This window comes from Aspergillus foveolatus (assembly GCF_047715535.1).
Source record: "Aspergillus foveolatus strain CBS 279.81 unplaced genomic scaffold BDW70scaffold_79, whole genome shotgun sequence".
NCBI classification, from domain to species: Eukaryota; Fungi; Ascomycota; class Eurotiomycetes; order Eurotiales; family Aspergillaceae; genus Aspergillus; species Aspergillus foveolatus.
In genome coordinates this window covers 1-20,547 of record NW_027396143.1, presented here as the reverse complement: position 1 = coordinate 20,547, position 20,547 = coordinate 1, and the positions used below count along the sequence as shown (strand labels likewise).

The 20,547-nt window shown below is 52.4% G+C and overlaps 2 protein-coding genes across 2 annotated transcripts; one reads left to right on the top strand and one right to left on the bottom strand.

Moving 5' to 3' along the window:
- Nucleotides 1–346: 346 nt before the first annotated feature.
- Nucleotides 347–18,553, top strand: BDW70DRAFT_163771 (uncharacterized protein; the record flags this gene model as incomplete). The annotated part of the gene is made up of 9 exons (XM_073741359.1): nt 347–853; nt 910–1,326; nt 1,383–1,685; nt 1,742–9,739; nt 9,821–12,989; nt 13,042–13,418; nt 13,480–14,140; nt 14,196–15,823; nt 15,875–18,553. The coding sequence occupies 9 exons, from the start codon at nt 347–349 to the stop codon at nt 18,551–18,553; spliced, it is 17,739 nt and encodes a 5,912-aa protein (XP_073591987.1).
- A 451-nt stretch (nt 18,554–19,004) lies between these two features.
- BDW70DRAFT_143769 (copper homeostasis protein CutC) lies at nt 19,005–20,407 on the bottom strand. Its single transcript, XM_073738147.1, has 2 exons — nt 19,922–20,407; nt 19,005–19,843 (listed from the first exon to the last, which is right to left on the bottom strand). The coding sequence occupies exons 1-2, from the start codon at nt 20,035–20,037 to the stop codon at nt 19,177–19,179; spliced, it is 783 nt and encodes a 260-aa protein (XP_073591986.1). The 5' UTR covers nt 20,038–20,407; the 3' UTR covers nt 19,005–19,176.
- Nucleotides 20,408–20,547: the final 140 nt, after the last annotated feature.

Below are 20,547 nucleotides of genomic sequence, written 5' to 3'. Positions count from 1 at the left end.
GATCAGTACGAAATCTGATCGACGATCTATCTTCATTCTACGATCTCAGCATCTCGGTGGTTCCCGCGACTGCATCGCTGCAGCAATTCATACCCTTGACACCTGTTTTTTCACAGAGCTTCTACGATCAAAACATCATTCTATCATACCTCCCCTCGCGTAATCTCCTTTCAAAGACATCCCTCCTTGCTGCATCGTCGACCCTGAGCACCCGTCTGTCCCGATCCTCCATCTCCCTGACCAGGTTCATCACAGAAACTTCCTTTTAACCCGAAGCTATATACCCTTCTTTTGTTTCAAAGTTGCGCTGGGATAACGTGCATATATCCTTGACCGATACCACGAGATGGCCAAAATTACCCCATGTTGTCTTCCCAAGTTCGCCTCTGCCACTGAGCAGACGCAAAGGCCCATGTCCTTACGCGTCAGTCCCAACGCTGGCGACGATGCTCGTTTGCTATCTTCTTGGCGCAACAACACGTTGAGCGCGGTCATTCAGGCCACGTGGGGACTGATTCTCAGGTGTTATATGGACTCGTGCGATGTCTGTTTCGGCTATCAGTTCATTGCCGCGGGAGAAGGGGCGGCTACAAGGGAAGTATCACCGAATGCTATGGAGCTGACCACAGTACGATTAGTCATTGGCGATGGAGACTTCGCCAGTACAATTGTTGAGAAGGCCAAAGGAGCGACGGTTACTGGAACCCTTGCTATCAAAGAAGGCCGGAATGCCCTCGGTGATGGCTACCAGCTATATAACACCGTCGTGCTGATCCGCTCTTGTGTGGGCAGCTTACAGGGAGCAGCAGTCCCGTCGCTCCCATCTGCATTGGCACTGACAATTCCGGAGCCGGTCTGAAATCTTGAATCCTAACTTCTGCATACAAATGGCTGACTAGCTGGGAAAAGTGTCTTCTCCGACTTCACGTCAAAGTTCTCCGAGGGAATGTGCGCATATTCCTCGAATGGCGCAACGACGGCATGTCCATGGAGCATGTCAAAGGTATTGCTGTCCTATTTCAGAATTTGCTAACCCGCGTTCTGTCGCCGGAGGATATACCAGTCGCAGACTTCAATTATTTCACAGAGCTTGACTGGCAACGGATCAGCGCTTGGAATCGCCCTTCGCCCCAAGTTCATGATCGATGCATCCATGATATTATTCGGGAGCAAGTGGTCCGTCGACCACTTGATGAAGCCATATGCGCCTGGGACGGAAGCCTCTCCTTTAAGGAATTTGACCAGCAGGCGTCGAAACTGGCGTATCATTTGCAGGAACAAGGCGTCGGCCCCGAAGTTTTAGTTCCTCTATGTTTCGACAAATCTGTACGTGTATCCTGGCAGAGAGAGATTTACCTTGGTACTAATAAATCGGCATTTAGATGTGGTACTTCGTTGCTCTCCTGGCCGTGTTGAAAGCAGGAGGCGCCTTCGTCCCCCTTGACCCTACCCATCCCCCGGCGCGCCTTCAGTCACTTATCCAAAAAGTCAACGCGAAGCTTGTTCTCTGCTCTGAGTGGCATGCAGTCCGTCTCCTTGGCCTCGCCGAGGTTGTCATTCCTCTCTCGCAGAGCACCCTCGAGAGAATCCCCTCCGCACCAGTTGGCTTCATTTCATCAGACAGGGTCAACTGCACCAATGCGGCATATGTTATCTTTACCTCTGGATCAACAGGAGAGCCGAAGGTTAGTTGCTGCTTCTAGAAAGTTATACCTGGCTTCACTAACTGATGAATATCTAGGGGACCCTACTGGAACACCGCGCCTACTGCTCAAGTGCTATGGCCCATGGACCACGGCTGTTGATTTCTCCGGACTCTCGCGTTTTACAGTTTGCAGCTTATACATTTGACGCTAGCCTGGCTGAATCAGTCTCACCTTTCATGCACGGAGCCTGTGTTTGCGTTCCGAGCGAAGATGACAGGCTGAACGATATAGTTGGAGCAATCAAACGCTTACGCGCAAACTATGCATCACTTACCCCCTCATTCATCGAATTCCTGGAACCTTCGATGGTCCCAGAAATCAGGACGCTGATTTTGGCCGGAGAGGCCATGAGCGAAACCCACCGGGCCAAATGGTCAACTATCAGCTTGGTCAACGGGTTTGGTCCGACTGAGGCTTCTGTGACAGCAGCCATCAACTCTCACGTTACTGCAAAAACAGATTGCAGAGATATTGGACTGCCCCTCAATACTCGCTGCTGGATTGTTAATCCTGATGACCACAATCAGCTTGTGCCAGTAGGCGCTGTTGGCGAAATGCTGCTGGAAGGGCCAACGCTGGCTCGGGGGTATATCAACAACCCCGAGAAAACGAACGAGGCATTCATCTATGATCCTGAGTTCGTACATCGAGCACTTACTCCGGGGCAAAGCCGCCGTCGGTTCTATAAGACGGGCGACCTCGTGCGTTACAACAGTGACTTGGGATCATTGACCTACATTGGAAGAAAAGATACCCAGGTTAAGCTGCACGGCCAGAGAGTTGAGCTGGGGGAGATTGAAGGTTGTCTGAATGCAGATGATCTGGTCAAACACTGTGTTGTCTTTCTCCCAAAAGAGGGTTACGCTGCTGGGAAGCTTACAGCTGTATTGTCAATCAAGAGCAGCGATGAAAAACAAGAGAAAACAGAACCGTTGCGCCTTCTCCCACCAGGACTCCTCAAGCAGTCCCTCACACCACTTAGGGAACGACTATCCGGACAATTGCCCATGTACATGGTTCCCGCGGTCTGGCTCTTCGTTGAGGAAATGCCATTCCTTCCTTCTCGGAAACTGGACCGTAAGGGCATTCTCCATTGGCTAGCTCGACTGGATAGAGATCCCTATCGGACAGGGCCAACCACAATAGTGGCTTCCTCCCAGGAGGAGCCTCTGAGTGATGCAGAGCTCCAGATTGCCCAGGTTTGGAGTCGGCTGCTCAATATCCCCGTCGAGGAGATTCCGCGGGATGAGAGTTTCCTGAGACTTGGTGGAGATTCGATTGCAGCTATGACTTGCATGAACCAGTGCAAAAAACATGGCCTTGTAATGACCGTGCAGGATATCCTTCGCAGCTCTTCCATTGGCGACCTCACCTCTCGCACCAAATCAACCTCAACCCCCGCCTCCGCGAGCTATGACGAAAAAATCGAAGAGTCTTTTGACCTTTCACCCATTCAAGCTCTTCACTTCCAGGTCCGTCAAGAGAGCCAGGGGCACTTCAACCAGAGTATTCTGACCAAACTTAACCGACGTATCGATGCAACAACCCTCCGTCAAGCGGTAGAGACACTGGTATTGAGACATTCCATGCTGCGAGCTCGTTTTGACGTTTCCGGCCCTGGAGCAGTGATTCGACAGCGTATAACAAACGAAGTTGCCACTTCCTACCGTTGGGAGGAACATGAAGTCAATTCGGAGAGCGCAATAGACGGGTTCGTCGCGACAAGTCAATCGTCACTGTCTTGCTTCACAGGACCCCTTCTCGCGATTGACCTGTTCGATGTTTCTGGGGGGAAACAACTCCTATCCATGATTGGCCACCATTTGGTCGTTGATATTGTCTCCTGGCGAGTGATTCTGGAAGACCTCGAAGAGATTCTTACTAATCCCTCCGGATTGTCGTCCCTGAACACATCACTACCATTTCAGACCTGGCTTCACCTGCAATCAGAGCACAGCAAGACGCTTGAGCGGAAGCAGCCAAAGCTGGAGAGCCTTCCAGCTCCGGACTTTGTCTACTGGGGGTTAACAGAGGAGCAGATTGTCTATGGTGATGTCAAATGCGCGTCTTTCTCCTTGGACGAGCAACAATCGTCGCTTCTTATGGCCGACTGCCACAACAGCCTTTGTACTGAACCGGTCGACCTCCTACTTGCCGCGATGCTTTTCAGCTTCAGCCAGACCTTCCGTGACCGCTCTCCGCCTGTTATTTACAACGAAGGCCATGGGCGCGAGCCCTGGGACACGTGGATTGACATCTCCCGGACGGTTGGCTGGTTCACGACTCTCTACCCCATCATCATTGAGCAGACAACAGATGCTATAGATGCAGTTATCAGGGTCAAGGATCGCCGTCGACAGGTGCCTGACAACGGGCGCTCGGCCTTTGTGCGCCGGGTTCTTCCTCAGCTGGGTGCTAGCTACCTCCACGACTGCCCGATGGAAGTCAACTTTAACTACCTCGGCCAGCACAGAGATCTCCAGCGTACTGATGGACTGTTCCAGCTGGCACAGAAAATGGCTGGTGAGACTCGAGAAGGCGGCGGCTCAGCTGACTTTGGCCGTGAGACTCCTCGCTTCTCCCTCTTTGAGGTCTCCGCAGTTGTTGTAGGGGGTCAACTACGATTTGTCTTTTCTTTCAACTCGTCAATGAATCACCAGGAACGTGTTCAGCAGTGGGTGAAGACTTGTAAGGAGACTCTACAATCCCTCGCGACCCAGCTACCTGGATTGAAACCTCGACCAACCCTAAGTGATATCCCCTTAATGGGATTGACCTACCAAGAGCTGGCGTTACTGGAGACACAGACGCTACGTCGTTACGGAGTGCGCTCGTTTGAGCAGGTCGAAGATATATACCCTTGCTCCAAAATGCAGCAAGGTGTGCTTCTCAGCCAAGCCCGAGACCCGTTGCTGTATACTGTCTCGGGATCTTGGGAGGTCGAGCCAGCCTCTGCGGCGCCCAACCCAAATATCCAGCGGTTAGCTGATGCATGGAAGAAAGTAGTAAAGCATCATGCCATGCTCCGCACTGTGTTTGCTACCGGGCTGTGTCGACGTCAACCCTTTAGTCATATTGTACTGAAGGAATACGACTCATCCCCGGTACTATTAGAATGCTCTCGGGATGAGGACATCCTGGCGGAGCTAGAAAACCAGCCACGCGCAGACTACCGCGCAATCCGCCCACCACACCGTATCACATTCTGTCAGAGCGCGTCTGGAAAGGTTATCTGTAAGCTCGAGCTTAGCCACGCTGCTATGGACGGTACTTCCATTTCCATCCTGCTTCGTGACCTTCAGAGCGCCTATGCGGACACTCTCAACGCGACAAGCAGGCCCAAATTCAAAGATTATATTGCGTACCTGCAACGCCAGCCAACTGAAAAGGGGATCCAGCATTGGTGCGAATATCTAACCGACCTAAAACCGTGTCGTCTCGCGCCAGATGTCAGCAATATCCCTGGCAGGAAAAGTCTTCGATCCATCCGACTGGCGTTTGAGAGCTACCGCCAGTTACAATTCTTCTGCGCAAACAACAACATTACAGTGGCGAACGCATTTAACGGCGCCTGGGCCATGACTCTTGCTAATCTGTGCAAGGCAGATGAAGTGTGCTTCAGCTACACGGTCTCGCTGAGAGATGCGCCAGTCCCTGGCATCGAGTCTGTCGTTGGCCCCGCCATGAATCTGCTTGTCTGTCGCGCCAAAACAGGCTCGCGTAGCGCCATGGAAGTTGTGCGTCAGATTCAGAATGACTATATGGGGAATTACTCCTACAGGGATATCTCCCTGGTCGACATCCAACATGCAATGAAGATCTCTCGGACATCCCTTTTCAACACAGGTGTTTCCTATCGAAAGCTTCCCGCTGATGATGCTGTTGATTCGTGCATCACATTCAAGGGAGTTGGACTCATTCATGATCCCGCTGAGCTCTCTGTCTACGTCAACATTGAAGCTACTGATTCTGACGCTCAACTAGTGTTGGATTACTGGAACAATTGGCTCTCTGATGCCCAAGCGCAGAATGTGGCGGAGGTCTTCCTGCAGTCTCTGGCAGATATGATCAATGCGCCAGTCTCAGATTCCAGCAGCCTACCTGTTTTAGGGGCCCAGGATATCCAACAGATATGTCAGTGGAATAATTCCAAAGTTCAAACACCAACCACATCCATTTGTGCCGAAATCGAGGCCCTTGCATCGCAAACACCTCAAAACATTGCTATCGCGAGCGAGGCACTGGAATTGAGTTACGCTCGACTTAATGACCTATCCTCGGCCTTGGCCAATTACATGACCAATCTGGGCGTCTTGCCAGGTACCAAAGTTCCCATAGCTTTCGAACAGTCGGAGTCCCTGTGGGCCATTATCTCCATTATCGCAACCTGGAAAGCTGGTGGCATTTGCATTCCGCTTGCGACGGACCCGGAAAATGCAGAGCTCGAAGCTTGGATGATGGCTGCTGATCTTCAAGTGGCTTTAGCTTGTCCAGGCAGAGTGATGTCCTTGGAGGATCTGGCTCCGTATGTCATTCCAGTTACCGACGAGCTTCTGCGGAGCCTCCAAATCGATGGCTCGAAGTGGCATCAATTCAACGAGTGCGCCTACGCCGTATTCTCGACGGACCCTATGGGCCCATCAAAAGGCCTTCTTCTTGATCATGGCGCGATCGCCACAAGTTGCCGGTCATTCGCGCGCTCCGTTTCCCTTGATATGTCCACTCGTATGCTCCAATGCGCACATATCTCGTCCTACGAGTTTGTCCTCGAAATATTTAGCACATTGAGTCACGGCGGCTGCGTCTGCATTCCGCAGAGTAGCAGTCCAGACGACCTATCCAAGGCAGCTTGTGAGATGAGAGCGACCGCTATCCGGATGGACCAGAGTCTGGCTACTTCTGCCAACATTGCAGATGCCCATAGTATGCGGCAGGTGGTCCTCACCGGTGATGCGCTGCCAGTAGGTGTTGAGCAACTTAGGGTTCCGCAGGCTGCACGAGTATACTCATACTACGGTGCCGTTGAATGTTCACCTACAGCCCTTCGTTGGTCCAAGTCCGGCCATATTTTGATGCTGCAGCAAGCACCGGGCACCAAAACTTGGGTTGTCGATTCATCCGATCACAATATTCTTCTACCCGTTGGCGCCACTGGGGAGCTTCTTGTTGAGAGTGATGGACAGGCCCAAGGCTATCTCTTCGACACGTCCGCTGATGCCTTCATTCAGGATCCAGCCTGGTTATCGCTCGTAATTTCTCCCGACAAGAGACCAGTTCAGCGAATGTTCAAGACGGGTCTTCTTGTGCAATATGGCCCGGAGGGATTCCTCGTCTTCAGAGGCCGTAACGGGCGCCTGGTCGGCCTGGGACCAGAAGGGAAAGTCAACAATCACCTTTCATCCGTCTTTACGACCGATGCAGACTACTGGAAGAGTTATCTGGCCGGAACTGAACCATGCCTCTTCCCGTCCCTCAGTAGCGAGTCTGGGGAGGCGGACGAGACTAGCATTGCCCGTTTGGTGATCGAGGAAGTTGAAGACTTGCGTCAAGCTTGCGACCAGAGTGATATTTCTCCAGCAGCAGTTTTCCAGCTTACGTGGGGTATCATTATCCGATGCTATACGGGCCTTCTTGAGGTCTGCTTCGGTTTCTCAGAGTCTGACCAGGCCGGCCTTCTTCCCTTAAGCCTCTCCCTCAAGGACGATCGTTCGATCCATACCGCGCTGAAAGAAATTGACACTACTATGAAGCACGCAGAGGCTCGCCGACTGCCTCTCGCTGATGTGCTTAAGATGCGCCCCATGCCCCAGTCCGAGCTCTTCAACACTGTCTTCTATCTGAATGAACGCAAAGGCTCCTCTGCAAGACGTAGCTCCCACATGAGAGGGCTCGGCAAGGAGACATATGCAGTTGCTGTACGGGCAGAAATGTCGAAGAGCACATGCGTGGTAGAGTTTTTATTTCTGCGAGATTCACTCCCGGAGGCCTATGCAGATGCCATCACCTTATGCTTCGAATACGTCCTCGCCCAGGTCAAGGCTGCCATGTCCGACGAAAGCACTATTGGTGATATTGACTTCCTGGACGAGTTTACTGGTGCTTTGATCGGCGATTGGAACCGCAGCCTTCCCAATCGGTGTGAGCGCTGTGTCCACGACCTCATCCAGGAGCAAGCCCAGCGTCTGCCCGCTTCTGCCCAGGCAATCTGTGGCTGGGATGGAAACTTCACATACTCGCAACTAGATATACTGGCGACCCGCCTTGCACAGCATCTCCAACGACTGGGTGTTGGGCCTGAAAGCTTCGTTGCACTCTGCTTCAACAAATCTTCCTGGGCCATTATTGCTCAGCTCGCAGTGCTCAAAGCAGGCGGGGCGTTCGCTTCTTTGGACCCAGCCCATCCAGATGGCCGGCTGCGAGCTCTCATCGCTGACCTGGGCGCCAGGATTGTGTTGACCTCTAGCGCCTGTTTGGACGCGGCCTCTAACCTGGGAGCACAGCCATTTGTGGTAAGCCAGGCAAGTGTTGAACAATTGCCTCTGGGTGGGCATGATAGAAGCCTCCACAAGGCCAGGCCTTCCAACGCGGCGTACGCCATTTTCACATCAGGCACGACGGGTATGCCAAAAGCGACGGTTATACAGCATACTGCACTTAGCACAACCTCTCTCCAGCTCGCCAAGCACCTTGGACTTGACTCTAGCACGCGGACGCTGCAGTTCTCCAGCTACACTTTCGACGTTAGTGTGCTCGATATTCATGGAACGCTGATCAATGGTGGCTGTGTGTGTGTTCCCAGCGACAGTGAGCGGGTAAACGACATATCTGGTGCTATCCGCCGGATGGGCGTCACGCACTGGAACAGTACACCAGGAATAGCGAATACTATCAATCCCAAGACCGTCCCGTCCCTGGCCACACTTGTTACCGGAGGCGAGAAAATGTCCCCGGGCCATATTGAGCGCTGGAGCGACCGAGCTGTGATCAATGCGTACGGGCCCTCGGAAGCAACAATCATCGCAACCGTCAGCATGAAGGTCGATAGGCAGGGTAATCTTTCCAAGGAGAGCCGCAGTTCTATTGGGAAGCCAGTCTGTGGCCGAGCCTGGGTTGTTGATCCGTACAATCCTCAGCGTCTCCTGCCATTGGGAGCTGTAGGGGAACTTGTCCTTGAAGGCTGCAACGTTGCGAGGGGCTACTTGAACAATGAGGAAAAGACAGCCAAGGCCTTTATTGAGCTTCCTAGGTGGCCCGACAATGGATTGCTCAAAGAGCCGCTCGCTGTTCAGGAGCGCATGTATCGCACAGGTGATCTTGTCCGGTACAATCCCGAGGGGACCTTGACCTTCATTTCCCGCATGGATACTCAGGTTAAGCTAAACGGCCAGCGTATTGAACTAGAGGAGATAGAGATTCAGTGTCGTCAGGCTCTGCCAGAAGACAGCCACGTCGTCGTGGAAGTTATCGCGCCAAAGAGCAAGACTGTTCGAAGTCTGGCCGTCTTCTTCTGTACTCCTGAATACCCCCTTGAAAGCACAAGCCATGATCTGCTCTTGGACGCAACTCCAGCTCGAATACGCACGGCTGCTCATGTTTGGGGACTAGTCCAGGAGAGTTTGCCTCTCTACATGGTTCCCAATCTGTTCTTCCCAGTACAGGAACTGCCATGCAACACGTCAGCCAAGATCGACAGGCGGCGACTGCGCGCAATCGCTGAGGATCTTTCCAACGACCAGCTCAAGGCCTACTCCTCGTCCGTCTTCGACAATGTGCCGCGAGAGACCGTTCTGGACAGCCCGCAGTCTACAAGCCCCAGTCAAGGCCCGACCCCGTCGACGTCGGAACTCAGCTGCCGGTCAAGTGTCAGTTCAATCTCTGACATTGCAGAGAAGTCTACTCCAGTGGCCCAGGGCACCATTCAGTCCAGACTGCAACTGTTATGGAGCGAGGTTTTGGGGGTTGAACCCAGCTCGGTGAATGCGGACGACAGCTTCTTCGGTCTCGGCGGTGACTCCTTTACAGCCATGAGTCTTGTGAGTGCGGCTCAAAACGACGGAATTACTCTCAGCGTTGCAGATATTTTTCAATGCCCTGTGCTGACGGATATGGTCAAGTGTTGCCGGGTCACTGATGCTACCTCGGAGCCCTATGAGACGCTCACTCCATCCCCCTTCTCGCTCTTGCCCAACAATACCAACGTGGACGAACTGCTGGACGAGGTAGCCAATACTTGTGAAGTTTCGAAAGCCTCCATTTGCGATATCTACCCCTGTAGCGCGCTGCAAGAGGGGCTGATAACAGCGTCGATCCAGCAGTCGGGGGCCTACGTCGCCACTCCAGTTTTCAAGCTTTCGCGAGATGTTGACATCCCAGCTTTCAAGGCGGCGTGGCAGAAAACTGTGGACGAAGTTGAGGTCCTGCGAAGTCGAATCTTGCACACAGCCACTGCCAATTTCGTGCAGGTCGTCCTGAAACCTTCACCTATCAAGTGGGAAGTAGATCCCAGCCAAGTGGCCATGGTAGCCGGCGGTGCCCTAACCGGTTATACTATCGCAGAGAAGGGCGACGTACACTCCTTTACTTGGTCAATCCATCATGCTCTCTACGACGGCTGGAGTGTTGCCCTAATCCTTCGCAAGGTGGAGGAGAATTATGGAATCTACCGCAACTTCGTTGATCCTTCTACGTCTGATCCAGTAGTGCCCTACAGTCTCTTTATTGACCATCTTCAGAAACGGAATCTAGCGGCATCTGATGAGTTCTGGCGAGCATATCTCGCTAACATGTCTTCTCCTGCATTCCCTGCCAGCAAAAGCGCACTCCCCAAGACGATCAATGCGTCAAGCCGACAATACGCCACCACGAACGTCAGCCCTGTACGGAAGGACATCACCCTTCCCGCCATGGTCAGAGCTGCCTGGGCTATTGTCCTATCCATGCACACCGAGTCAAGCGACGTGTGCTTTGGGGAAACCCTAATGGGACGCAATGTTGATCTGGTCGGCGCCACGAAGATCGCTGGTCCCCTGCTCACTACCGTGCCAACCCGGGTTGCTGTTGACTCCAGTATAAAGATCAATGAGTTTCTTGACCAAGTCCAACGGTATGCCGCGAGTGTTATTCCTCACCAGCACGCTGGTCTGCAGCAGATACGGAAGCTCAACGAAGATACGGCCGCCGCCTGCGAGTTCCAAACCCTTCTTGTCATTCAATCCGCCGAACCGCAGTTAAACGCCAGCATTTGGGCACCGCAGAGCACTGAGACGAACCATGAGTTCTTTACTTACCCACTAACAATTGAATGCCGACTGGCCGACTCAGTTGAGATTACCTCCTATTTCGATGACCGCGTGATTGCCCCCTCGAGGGTTCAGCGGCTCCTTGGCCAATTCACAGTGGTCCTTAACCAGCTGGCGGCGACTACAACATCTGACAACGGGCTCCTCTCCGATCTCGAGGTAGTCTGTGCAGAAGATAAAAAGGATTTGTCGACATGGAACCGAGCTGCTGCACCCTGCGTGGAACGTACCATTCATGACCTTATCAACGAACAACGCGTACGGCGACCTGACGCACCGTCTGTGGCTTCCTGGGATGGGAACCTGTCGTACACGGAACTTATGGACCTTGCTTCTGGATTTGCGGGCCACCTCTCGGAGCTCGGCGTCGGGCCTGAAGTCCTGGTCCCCATGTGCATGGACAAATCAATGTGGATGATCGTCACCATCATGAGCATTCTCATTGCTGGCGGCGCCTTCGTGCCATTAGATCCGGCTCATCCAGTCTCGAGACACGAAGAAATCCTGGAGGAGACTAGTGCCAAAATTGTCCTCTGCACGCCAAAATACTGCTCGCGGTATACGGGCAAAGTGCCAACAGTCCTCGGCGTTGACGAAGCGACAGTGTGCCATTACCGGGGAAAACGTGTTTCCCTTCAAGAATCAGCGACGAGTGCAAACGTTGCCTATTCTATCTTCACTTCTGGAAGCACTGGACGACCGAAAGGCATCATCATTGAGCACCGCGCATTTGCCAGTAGCACTATGGCTTACGGTCCCGTTATCCACCTGAAGCCCGGTATTCGAGTTTTCCAGTTTGCCTCGCTCACTTTCGATGCTGCAGTTATGGAAATACTTGGGACACTGATTTATGGCGGCTGTGTCTGCATTCCCAGCGACGAGGAGCGTCTTAATGATATTGCCGGGGCTATAAGGCGACTGGACGCCTCCTGGCTCTTCTGCACTCCGTCCCTTGCCAGCATCATGGAACCAGCTTCTGTACCTTCTCTCAAGGTCATCGTCTGTGGTGGTGAGATGATGTCGCATGAAGCCATGACCAAATGGTCTGACAAAGTTCATTTCATCAATGCTTATGGCCCAACCGAGACTTCTGTGTATGCCACCTTCAACCCTGAAATTGGCAGAAATCGGAACCCGGCAAATATCGGTAGAACTATCCCTTCCACTCTAGCTTGGATTGTGGACCCCGATAACCATGACCGTCTTTACCCTGTGGGCGTGGTGGGCGAGCTTGTGCTGGAAGGGCCGGTCCTCGCACGGGAGTACTTGAAGAATCCCGATAAGACGGCCAAAGCCTTCATCACCAACCCAAAGTGGGCGCAGAAGACTCATCCCGGTGCACCTGATCGACGAGTCTACTTGACAGGCGATCTTGCCCGTTTGGCAGCAGATGGGTCCTTGGAATATGTCGGCCGCAAGGATCACCAGGTCAAACTGCATGGGCAGCGCATGGAGCTAGGCGAGATCGAATACAGGCTCCACGAACACCCACATGTTCGCCATGTCGTGGTCCTCTTTCCCAAGAGTGGACGCCTACAGAAACGACTTGTCTGTATCCTCTCGCTCAACAGTCTCTCGAGCGAGACTAGTCTTATATCCTCTGCTCAGTGCTCCCTGGTCGACGAGGAGGCCATGCAGCGCCAGGGCATGGCAGAACTTATTGAGGTACAGGCCAGCCTTGAAAGCCAACTACCGCCTTATATGGTACCCCAGACCTGGGCTGTCATCAAGACACTCCCCATGCTTGTCTCGGGGAAGATCGATAGGAAGAAGATTACGGCGTGGGTGGAAGCAATCGACGCGGCGACGTACAATCGGATCATGAGTGATTATGACAAGATCAAGCGACGTGAGGTTGCAGCGCCTGAGCGACTGCTTGAGCCAAAGCAGAATGACACAGAGTCTATTCTGCGCGACATTCTCTCTCGCGTATTGAATATCCCAGCCCACGAGGTGGATCTGAGTAGATCTTTCACGAGCCTAGGTGAGCCACGCGCGATGCTATGAATATAATGGTGGGTTCTAACAAAATTCAGGTGGCGACAGCATTACAGGAATGGGGATCGTTTCTCATGCCCGAAAGCAGGGAATCAACTTATCACTGCACAAGATTCTTCAAGCAACCTCTGTCAAAGATCTCACTAAAGATGCAGAGCCAGAAACCAGGAAGGTCAGCCAGGGCGAGCGAGCCAATACCTGGTTTGATCTATCAGCCATTCAGAAGCTCTATTTCCAGTACGCTACCCATTATAAAGGATCTGCTCGCTTCAATCAGAGTATCACTTTACGATTATCTCGCCATGTGGAGCCGGCGGTCATTGAAAATGGCCTCAGGGCGGTTACGAACAAGCACGCGATGCTCAGGGCTCGATTTAGGCAATCGGACAGGACCTGGGAGCAGATGGTCATGGCAGTAAGTATATGGACGATGCAAGCAGAAATCCCACGGCTGCAAAGGCTAACGAATCCCACAGTACGGTACCGAATCTCACAGGTTCCAAGTAACTAGCCTCCAAGAGCAGAATGATCTGGAGCGAGTGATTGCGGTTACTCAGAACACGATCGATATTCAGAATGGCCCAACATTCGCTGCTCACCTCTTTGAAGGCCATGGTGTTGACCAAATTCTTTTCCTGGTTGCCAGCCATCTCTGCGTGGACATGGTCTCATGGCGTCTCATTCTACAGGACTTGGAGGAGTATCTAAAAACCGGTTCTCTAGCAATTGAAAGGCCGTTCTCCTTCCAGAGCTGGTGCAGTATGCAGATTGAACACTGCAAGGCGAACAATTACCAGAGCCACCTCCCCTTCACTGTCGTACCCCCAAACTCCACGTACTGGGGCATGAATGATCTGCCGAATCATTACGGCGACGTCCGAATCAAGAAGTTCTTCTTTGGACGAAGGGAGACGACTTTGGCGCTGGACAAATGCCACCAGCGTCTCCGGACTGAACCCCTAGACCTATTCCTCGCGGTTATCATGCATTCATTCCGACGGACGTTTACCGATAGGCCGCTACCTACATTCTACAACGAGGGACACGGCAGACAGCCATGGGATTCGAGCTTAGACCTGTCTGGAACTGTCGGGTGGTTTACTTCCATCTGCCCTCTCCAAGTACAACCCGAGTCCAGTAAGTAGGGACCCAGTCTGAATTATGAACAATACTGACGAATGAGATGGTACAGACGACATACTTGAGACTCTGCGGATGGTCAAAGATGCCCGACGAAAGACTATCAACCACGGCACCTCATACTTTGCTCAAACGATCCTCTCGCCTGAGAACCAGCCGGGTTCTCCATCAATGGGTCTTCCCGTGGAAGTTGTCTTCAATTTTCTCGGGAAGCTGCAGCAGCTTGAGAGAGAAGACTCTCCGTTCCAGCACTATGGCAAATTGTATGACGAAAATGACTTCATGCTGGCCGGAGACATGGGGCCTCAAACTCCACGCTTTGCGCTGTTCGAGATCTCCGCAATTGTTCTCCAGAACCAATTGCAATTCTCTTTCACATACAACAAGAATATGCGGCATCAGGCTAAGATTAGCAGCTGGATCTCTGAATGCGAAATGACGCTTTATGAGGCTCTAGACGTCCTGCAGCAGCCAGCTCAGCTTGAGGTGATGCCCTCCGACTACCCCTTGCTGTCAATCTCCCAGAAAAACCTGCAGACTCTCTTCAGCAATACTCTCCCCAGACTGAGTATCCACAGCCGTGATGAGGTTGAAGACATTTATCCATGCTCTCCGATGCAAGAAGGCATCCTGTTCAGCCAACTTCGGGACCCCTCGGCTTATATACTGCATACCATCTTCGACATCGGGGACAACCGGGATAACCAGCCCATCAACGTCCCTCGGCTACGGAAGGCGTGGCAAATGGTGGTGAATCGGCACACAATTCTTCGAACCATCTTTGTGGACAGTAGCTCAAAGGACGGGTCCTTTGACCAAGTGGTCCTGAAGCACCTCCATGCCGACCTGGTAGAACTCGACTGGGACGGCTCCAATGTGCTCGAGCAGCTAGACAAGATCTCGCTCGAGCAGACCAACCACAAGAGATCGCTCAAGAAACTCCATCAGCTCACTGTGTGCAAGGGGCCCGATGGACGCGCTCTCATGAAGCTTGAAATGAACCATGCCATTATCGACGGCGCATCCGTTGGCATTCTCCTAAGGGACTTCTCGTTAGCATACGAACGCCAGCTTTCATCCGAGCAAGGGCCACGGTACCGCGACTATATTGAATACATGCGCACAAGTCCCTTGAAAGAAGGAAATGATTTCTGGGCGCAATATCTACGTGGCACCCGGCCTTGCCATCTCCCAACATCCAGCAATGGACCCCGGGAGCTCAGGTCTGTGAAGATGGACTTCCACCGTTTCGCCGAATTACGTCAACTGAGTCGACGTGAATCCGTCACCGTTGCCAATCTGGTGCTCGCAGCATGGGCACTCGTGCTACGAGAGTTCACCCGCTCCGAAGACGTATGCTTTGGCTACCTCTCCGCGGGACGCGATGCCCCGGTCCCTGGCATCCAGGACGCTGTGGGTATTTATATTAACATGCTGTGTTGCCGTGTTCAGTTCACACCCAGCCAGTCCTTTGCCGACATCTACAGGAAGGTCCAAGCAGATTTTCTCCGCAGCATCCCCTATCAGACCTGCTCTCTAGCAACAGTCCAGAACGAGCTCGGCCTAGGAGGCCAGATGCTGTTTAACACAGCCCTTTCGATTCAAAACCAAATGCCATCGGCCAGTTCAAGGAGCTCTGGCTTGTCTTTTGACACTCTCAAAGCGTACGACCCGAGCGAGGTATGTATGACCCAGAAAAACGTGTTAGGCTTTAGTCCTCACCATCTCCAGTTTCCCGTCACGGTGAACGTGGTGACCGCTCAAGGAGGCGAAGGGATCCTCGTCCGGTATTGGTCCGATACATTTTCGACCGACCAAGCAAACCGATTGGTAGCGGGCATTGCCAGAGTCTTCGTGTCCTTTATTGAGAGTCCATCTGGGTCAATCTCCAGCCTGCAGGGACCCAACGGCAGCCTCCCCCCGAACCAGCAGGACGACGATCTCCGCTCTCGAATTAGCCTGCGTAGACGAAGCAGTGTGAGGTCTCGGAGCTCAAAGCTGTCCATCAATGACCCCCGAATCCAGCAGCAGATCGATGAACGCGTCAATAAAATACTGAGTCAGATACTCAAGAAGGATGACTTGGCAGCCGTCCAGGAAACGGAACAATGCCCAGTTTCCCCAGACGACGCAAAGAGCTTTGCCATCGGAAACGAGTTCCTGAAGCCGCCCGTTTCCCCTGTCTCTCGAATGGCATCAGTCACCCGTCGCTTTTCCACCATGTCTCGCGCCAGCCGTCGCCGCATGTCGTCAGACTTGGAGAGGACGCTCCTGCTTCTCTGGTCCACTGCTTTGGATGTACCTGCCGACATGGTGGATAAGCAAGATAGCTTCTTCCGTGTTGGTGGAGATAGCATTAAGGCCATGAAGATGGCGAGTGCTGCCCGAGAGGAGGGGCTTGTGCTTACCGTTGCGGACGTCTTCCGCAATCCTATCTTTGAAGACATGCTGGCGGTCATTTGCTCCACAAACATTGTCCACGCATCCCCTGTAGCAACGAAGGAGCCCATTGAAGAGGATGAGTTCCAGGCTCAGCGGGTAGACGAGAGTGCGGATGAGCTCAGCCCATCAGGCAGGCTAGTGCCCAGCCAGTCTCTACAACTGGCCCACAAGCCGGAAATCGAGTCAGACGTTCTGCAGGCCGATATCTGCCCCAAAATCGGCTTCTTCAAGGGGGGAATTGCTGATGTCCTCCCGGTAACGGACTTCCAGGCTCTGTCTTTAACCGCACAATTGTTTGAATCCCGGTGGATGCTTAACTATTTCTATCTCGACGGGGAGGGCCAGCTTGACGTCAAACGCCTCCGAGAAAGCTGTGCCCGGGTTGTGGATGCGTTCGATATCCTGCGAACCGTCTTTGTATGCTCTGGGGACCACTTCTATCAGGTCATTCTCAAGAAGGTCCGGCCGTCCATCGTCGTATATGAGACGCATACCGACCTAGACACGTTCACCACCAGCCTTCAGCAACGGGATCAGAATCAGGGCCTTCGACAAGGCGAGCAGTTCGTTCATTTCATTCTGACGAAACGCAAAGGCACGACCCAGCACCGCCTCCTTATTCGACTCTCCCATGCCCAGTACGATGGAATGTGCATCTCCAAGATTCTCGACGCCATCAAGCAAGGATATGAAGGCGGCACTCTACCTTATACGATGTCTTACGCTAATTATATGCGCCTGCTGCCAAGTTCAATCACCCCGGAACACTATGGATATTGGAGAAAGCTCCTGAAGGGCTCTAGAATGACGGACATTGTCTCCAGAGACCATCCAAACACGTACCAGACAATAGGCACTTATGCAGAAGTCCGGACGACGATCAATATTTCTCAGAACTCCACCATCCGCAACATTACCGTCGGCACCCTAGTCCAGGCAGCTTGGGCTCTGGCGCTGGCCAAGCTTTCTGCTGACGCTGACGTTGTCTTCGGCTTGACCGTTAATGGACGGAATGCATCCATCCCTGGGGTTCAAGATACTGTCGGACCCTGTTTAAACATGATCCCGGTGCGAGTTGCCCTTGGCAATAAATGGACTGGTCTCGATCTCATCCGCTACCTTCAAGATCAGCTAGTTGCGTCGATGCCGTACGAGTCTCTTGGCTTCCGTGAGATTATCCAGCGATGCACCGACTGGCCTTGCAGCACATACTTCTCTACTGCTCTTCTCCACCAGAACGTCGAGTACGAGGGTCACATGCAGCTCGACAATCAGCACTATCGTGTCGGGGGAGCAGGAGTCATTGACAACCTGGCTGACTTGGCCCTGGTCTCCAAGTCTGTTTCTGGTGACCAGCTTAGCCTCTCGCTCGGCTACTCCTCCAAGGGCCCTATTACGGAAGCTTTTGCATCGAGAGTCCTCCGTTTGGTGTGCGATACGATGATGACTCTCACGTTGAACCCCATGGCTCAGCTTCCTTCACCTCAAACCCTCCGCGCTCTACCACCCCAGACACTCCCAGATCCACCGCGTGTTTCAGACCAGCAGCTCCTAACTTCGCAACTCAAGAGCCAAAATATCTCCGATATCCTTGCGCACTCGGCTATCCTCAGCCGGACCTGGCAACAAGTGCTTCCAAGCATGTACTCAAACCAAAAGACATTCCAACTAGATACATCCTTCTACGACCTAGGCGGCGACCTCTTTGCCCTTGGTCAAGCTACCTGGCTTCTTCAGCAGGAGGGCTACCAAGTCCGAATTGAGGATCTGCTGGCCCGTCCCACCTTCTTGGGACACATGGCCGTGTTGGCTCAGGATGCCCTGAGCCAAACCTTCCAGGAAGATCTTACGAACACGAGCCAGGATGAAATCTCAACTCCGGTAGGGAAATCAGAGAAGAAGGTGCGGTGGAAGAAGGCATTTGGATTGATGGGCAAGTTCTCGAAGCGGGATTCTGTCTCGTCTTGATGAGCATAAATTGCTCGTAGCATTTCTGGTCTTTGGAATTTACTATATTGTTTCTATTGTTGTTGTTAGAACAGTTTCTGTACTAGTTTTTTATACCTGCTAATCCGGCAAGATGCGCAATATATTTGAAATCCGTATATTATAATTTGATATCCACACATCTGTAGCGATATGATATTGTCAGTGGATGGTATCTGCAATGCAGATTCCATTACTCTGTGGATAGACAAAGAATTCACATATTACAATATCTGCATCACGGCGCATGCCTGGGGTACCGCGAGCATTTGACGTCGCTCTGATCAGTTGCTTATCAGTAGCAGTCCAACTAGCAAATTACTGCCCAACCCTTACCTGTCTATTATAAGTAGACTGCGGCGAATCCGTCGATATCATATACCAAATGCTATCCATATCATACCCATGCGGATGCCAAATACATAGGTTGCTGTTTTTGTACACGTCCAATTCCATGTAGATACAATATGGACATCTCGTTGCTATCTAGCTTGCAAAGGCCTTGCTACTATGTCGGAATAATATAATAAAATCTGTATATCCAGTACATTAAGTCGGTGGGACGGAAAGCGTCCGACACTGGTGCACACATCGCGGGTTAAAGCCTACTCGTATAGTGCGCCTCGTTCTCTCAGAGCTTCTCTGATTTTGCGCACTTCCTCCGCTGAAACAATATCTCCATCTCCCAACGCAGCCGAATGAAAAACCCCAGCCCGAGTACGATCCCGCAGGAGTCCAATATTAGACGCCCGAACACCCCCTCCAACGATGATTTCTGGAAAACGGCGACCACTTGCATCCACAGCCCCATACAGCTCCGTCCACTGCACCAGGGTGGTTAGTTTGTCGACGCATTCCACCGCCGCGTTTCCCGTGGGCCCTCCATTAGTCAGGATAGCCGAGAAGCCACAGTCTCTAACATCACGGAGAGCGGCGTCCCACTGCGATTCAGGGACCAGATCGAAGGCCCGGTGGAAGGTGCAGGGCCGACCCTTGGCTCGTTGAACCAGCGCCATATTCCGGGCGACGTCAACAAGCGACCGGCTGTTCTCTGAAGAAGGGTGCAAGATGCCGAACACAAAGCCATCCGCTCCAAGCTGGCTGAATATGTCGATCTCGTGGCCCATTTGCTCAAAGTCTGCAGAATCATAGCTAAAGGTGTCGGCCGTCGGCCGAATCATCACATACACCGGGATCTGAAGCTGTGACTTCAACATTGCCAGCGTCGACAGCTCTGGAGTAAGCCCACTCAAAGAATAATTCTTGCATAGTCTGAGTTCAAGTCAATTGCTATACACATCACCAACTGTGCCCAATGGTGCATGAAGGTGCCACAAACAGAACACGTACTCGATGCGATCCGCCCCAGCAGCGGCAGCGAGGGAGGCGGAATCGGCATTGAAGCAAGCAATTTCCAAAAGTGGCTTTCCCTGGGGCGTTGGATTATTCATAGCTGCGACATTCATGTAGATATATTGCCGGGAATGCTTCGCCCTTCCGCGGTTGCAGACAGAAACCAGTTGGGTTCGATGGGGGATTATGTAAGGGATTTGCCACCCTGGAAATATGACTGTCTAAGACTAATCTGGTAGTCATGACGCCTTTTAGGCTTAGCGGTAAATTTTTCGATAGGATTAAAGCGGCTAAAAGTGGGATGGCGCCAAACCCGATTGGTCAAAGCCCGGCGACGATGATTGGTTGAATTACTCTAAATACTCCGTACGCAGTACTTGGAGTAAATCATACCGGGCGAGCACCGAGGATTGGATATTTCTTCAGTCTTGATTATGACTTCTTAATTCTGCAAATAGAGATATATCAAGTATTCACCAAAGCCTAGAATAATCAATCGTCATTGTCACGAGCTAGGGTTGTCGATACTAACAAGTAGCATTGGACTAGAGAAGAATTCGCTAAAGAACTAATAAACAGTAACCGTCGAGCTTCTTATATGCTTTGCCTGAATGGCAAGCTTG

Coding starts and splice junctions, on each gene's coding strand:
- BDW70DRAFT_143769 (XM_073738147.1), bottom strand. CDS start 20,037: ATGAATGTCGCAGCTATGAATAATCCAACGCCCCAGGGAAAGCCACTT. Junction 19,844..19,921: donor GCTGGGGCGGATCGCATCGA/GTACGTGTTCTG, acceptor ACTTGAACTCAG/ACTATGCAAGAATTATTCTT.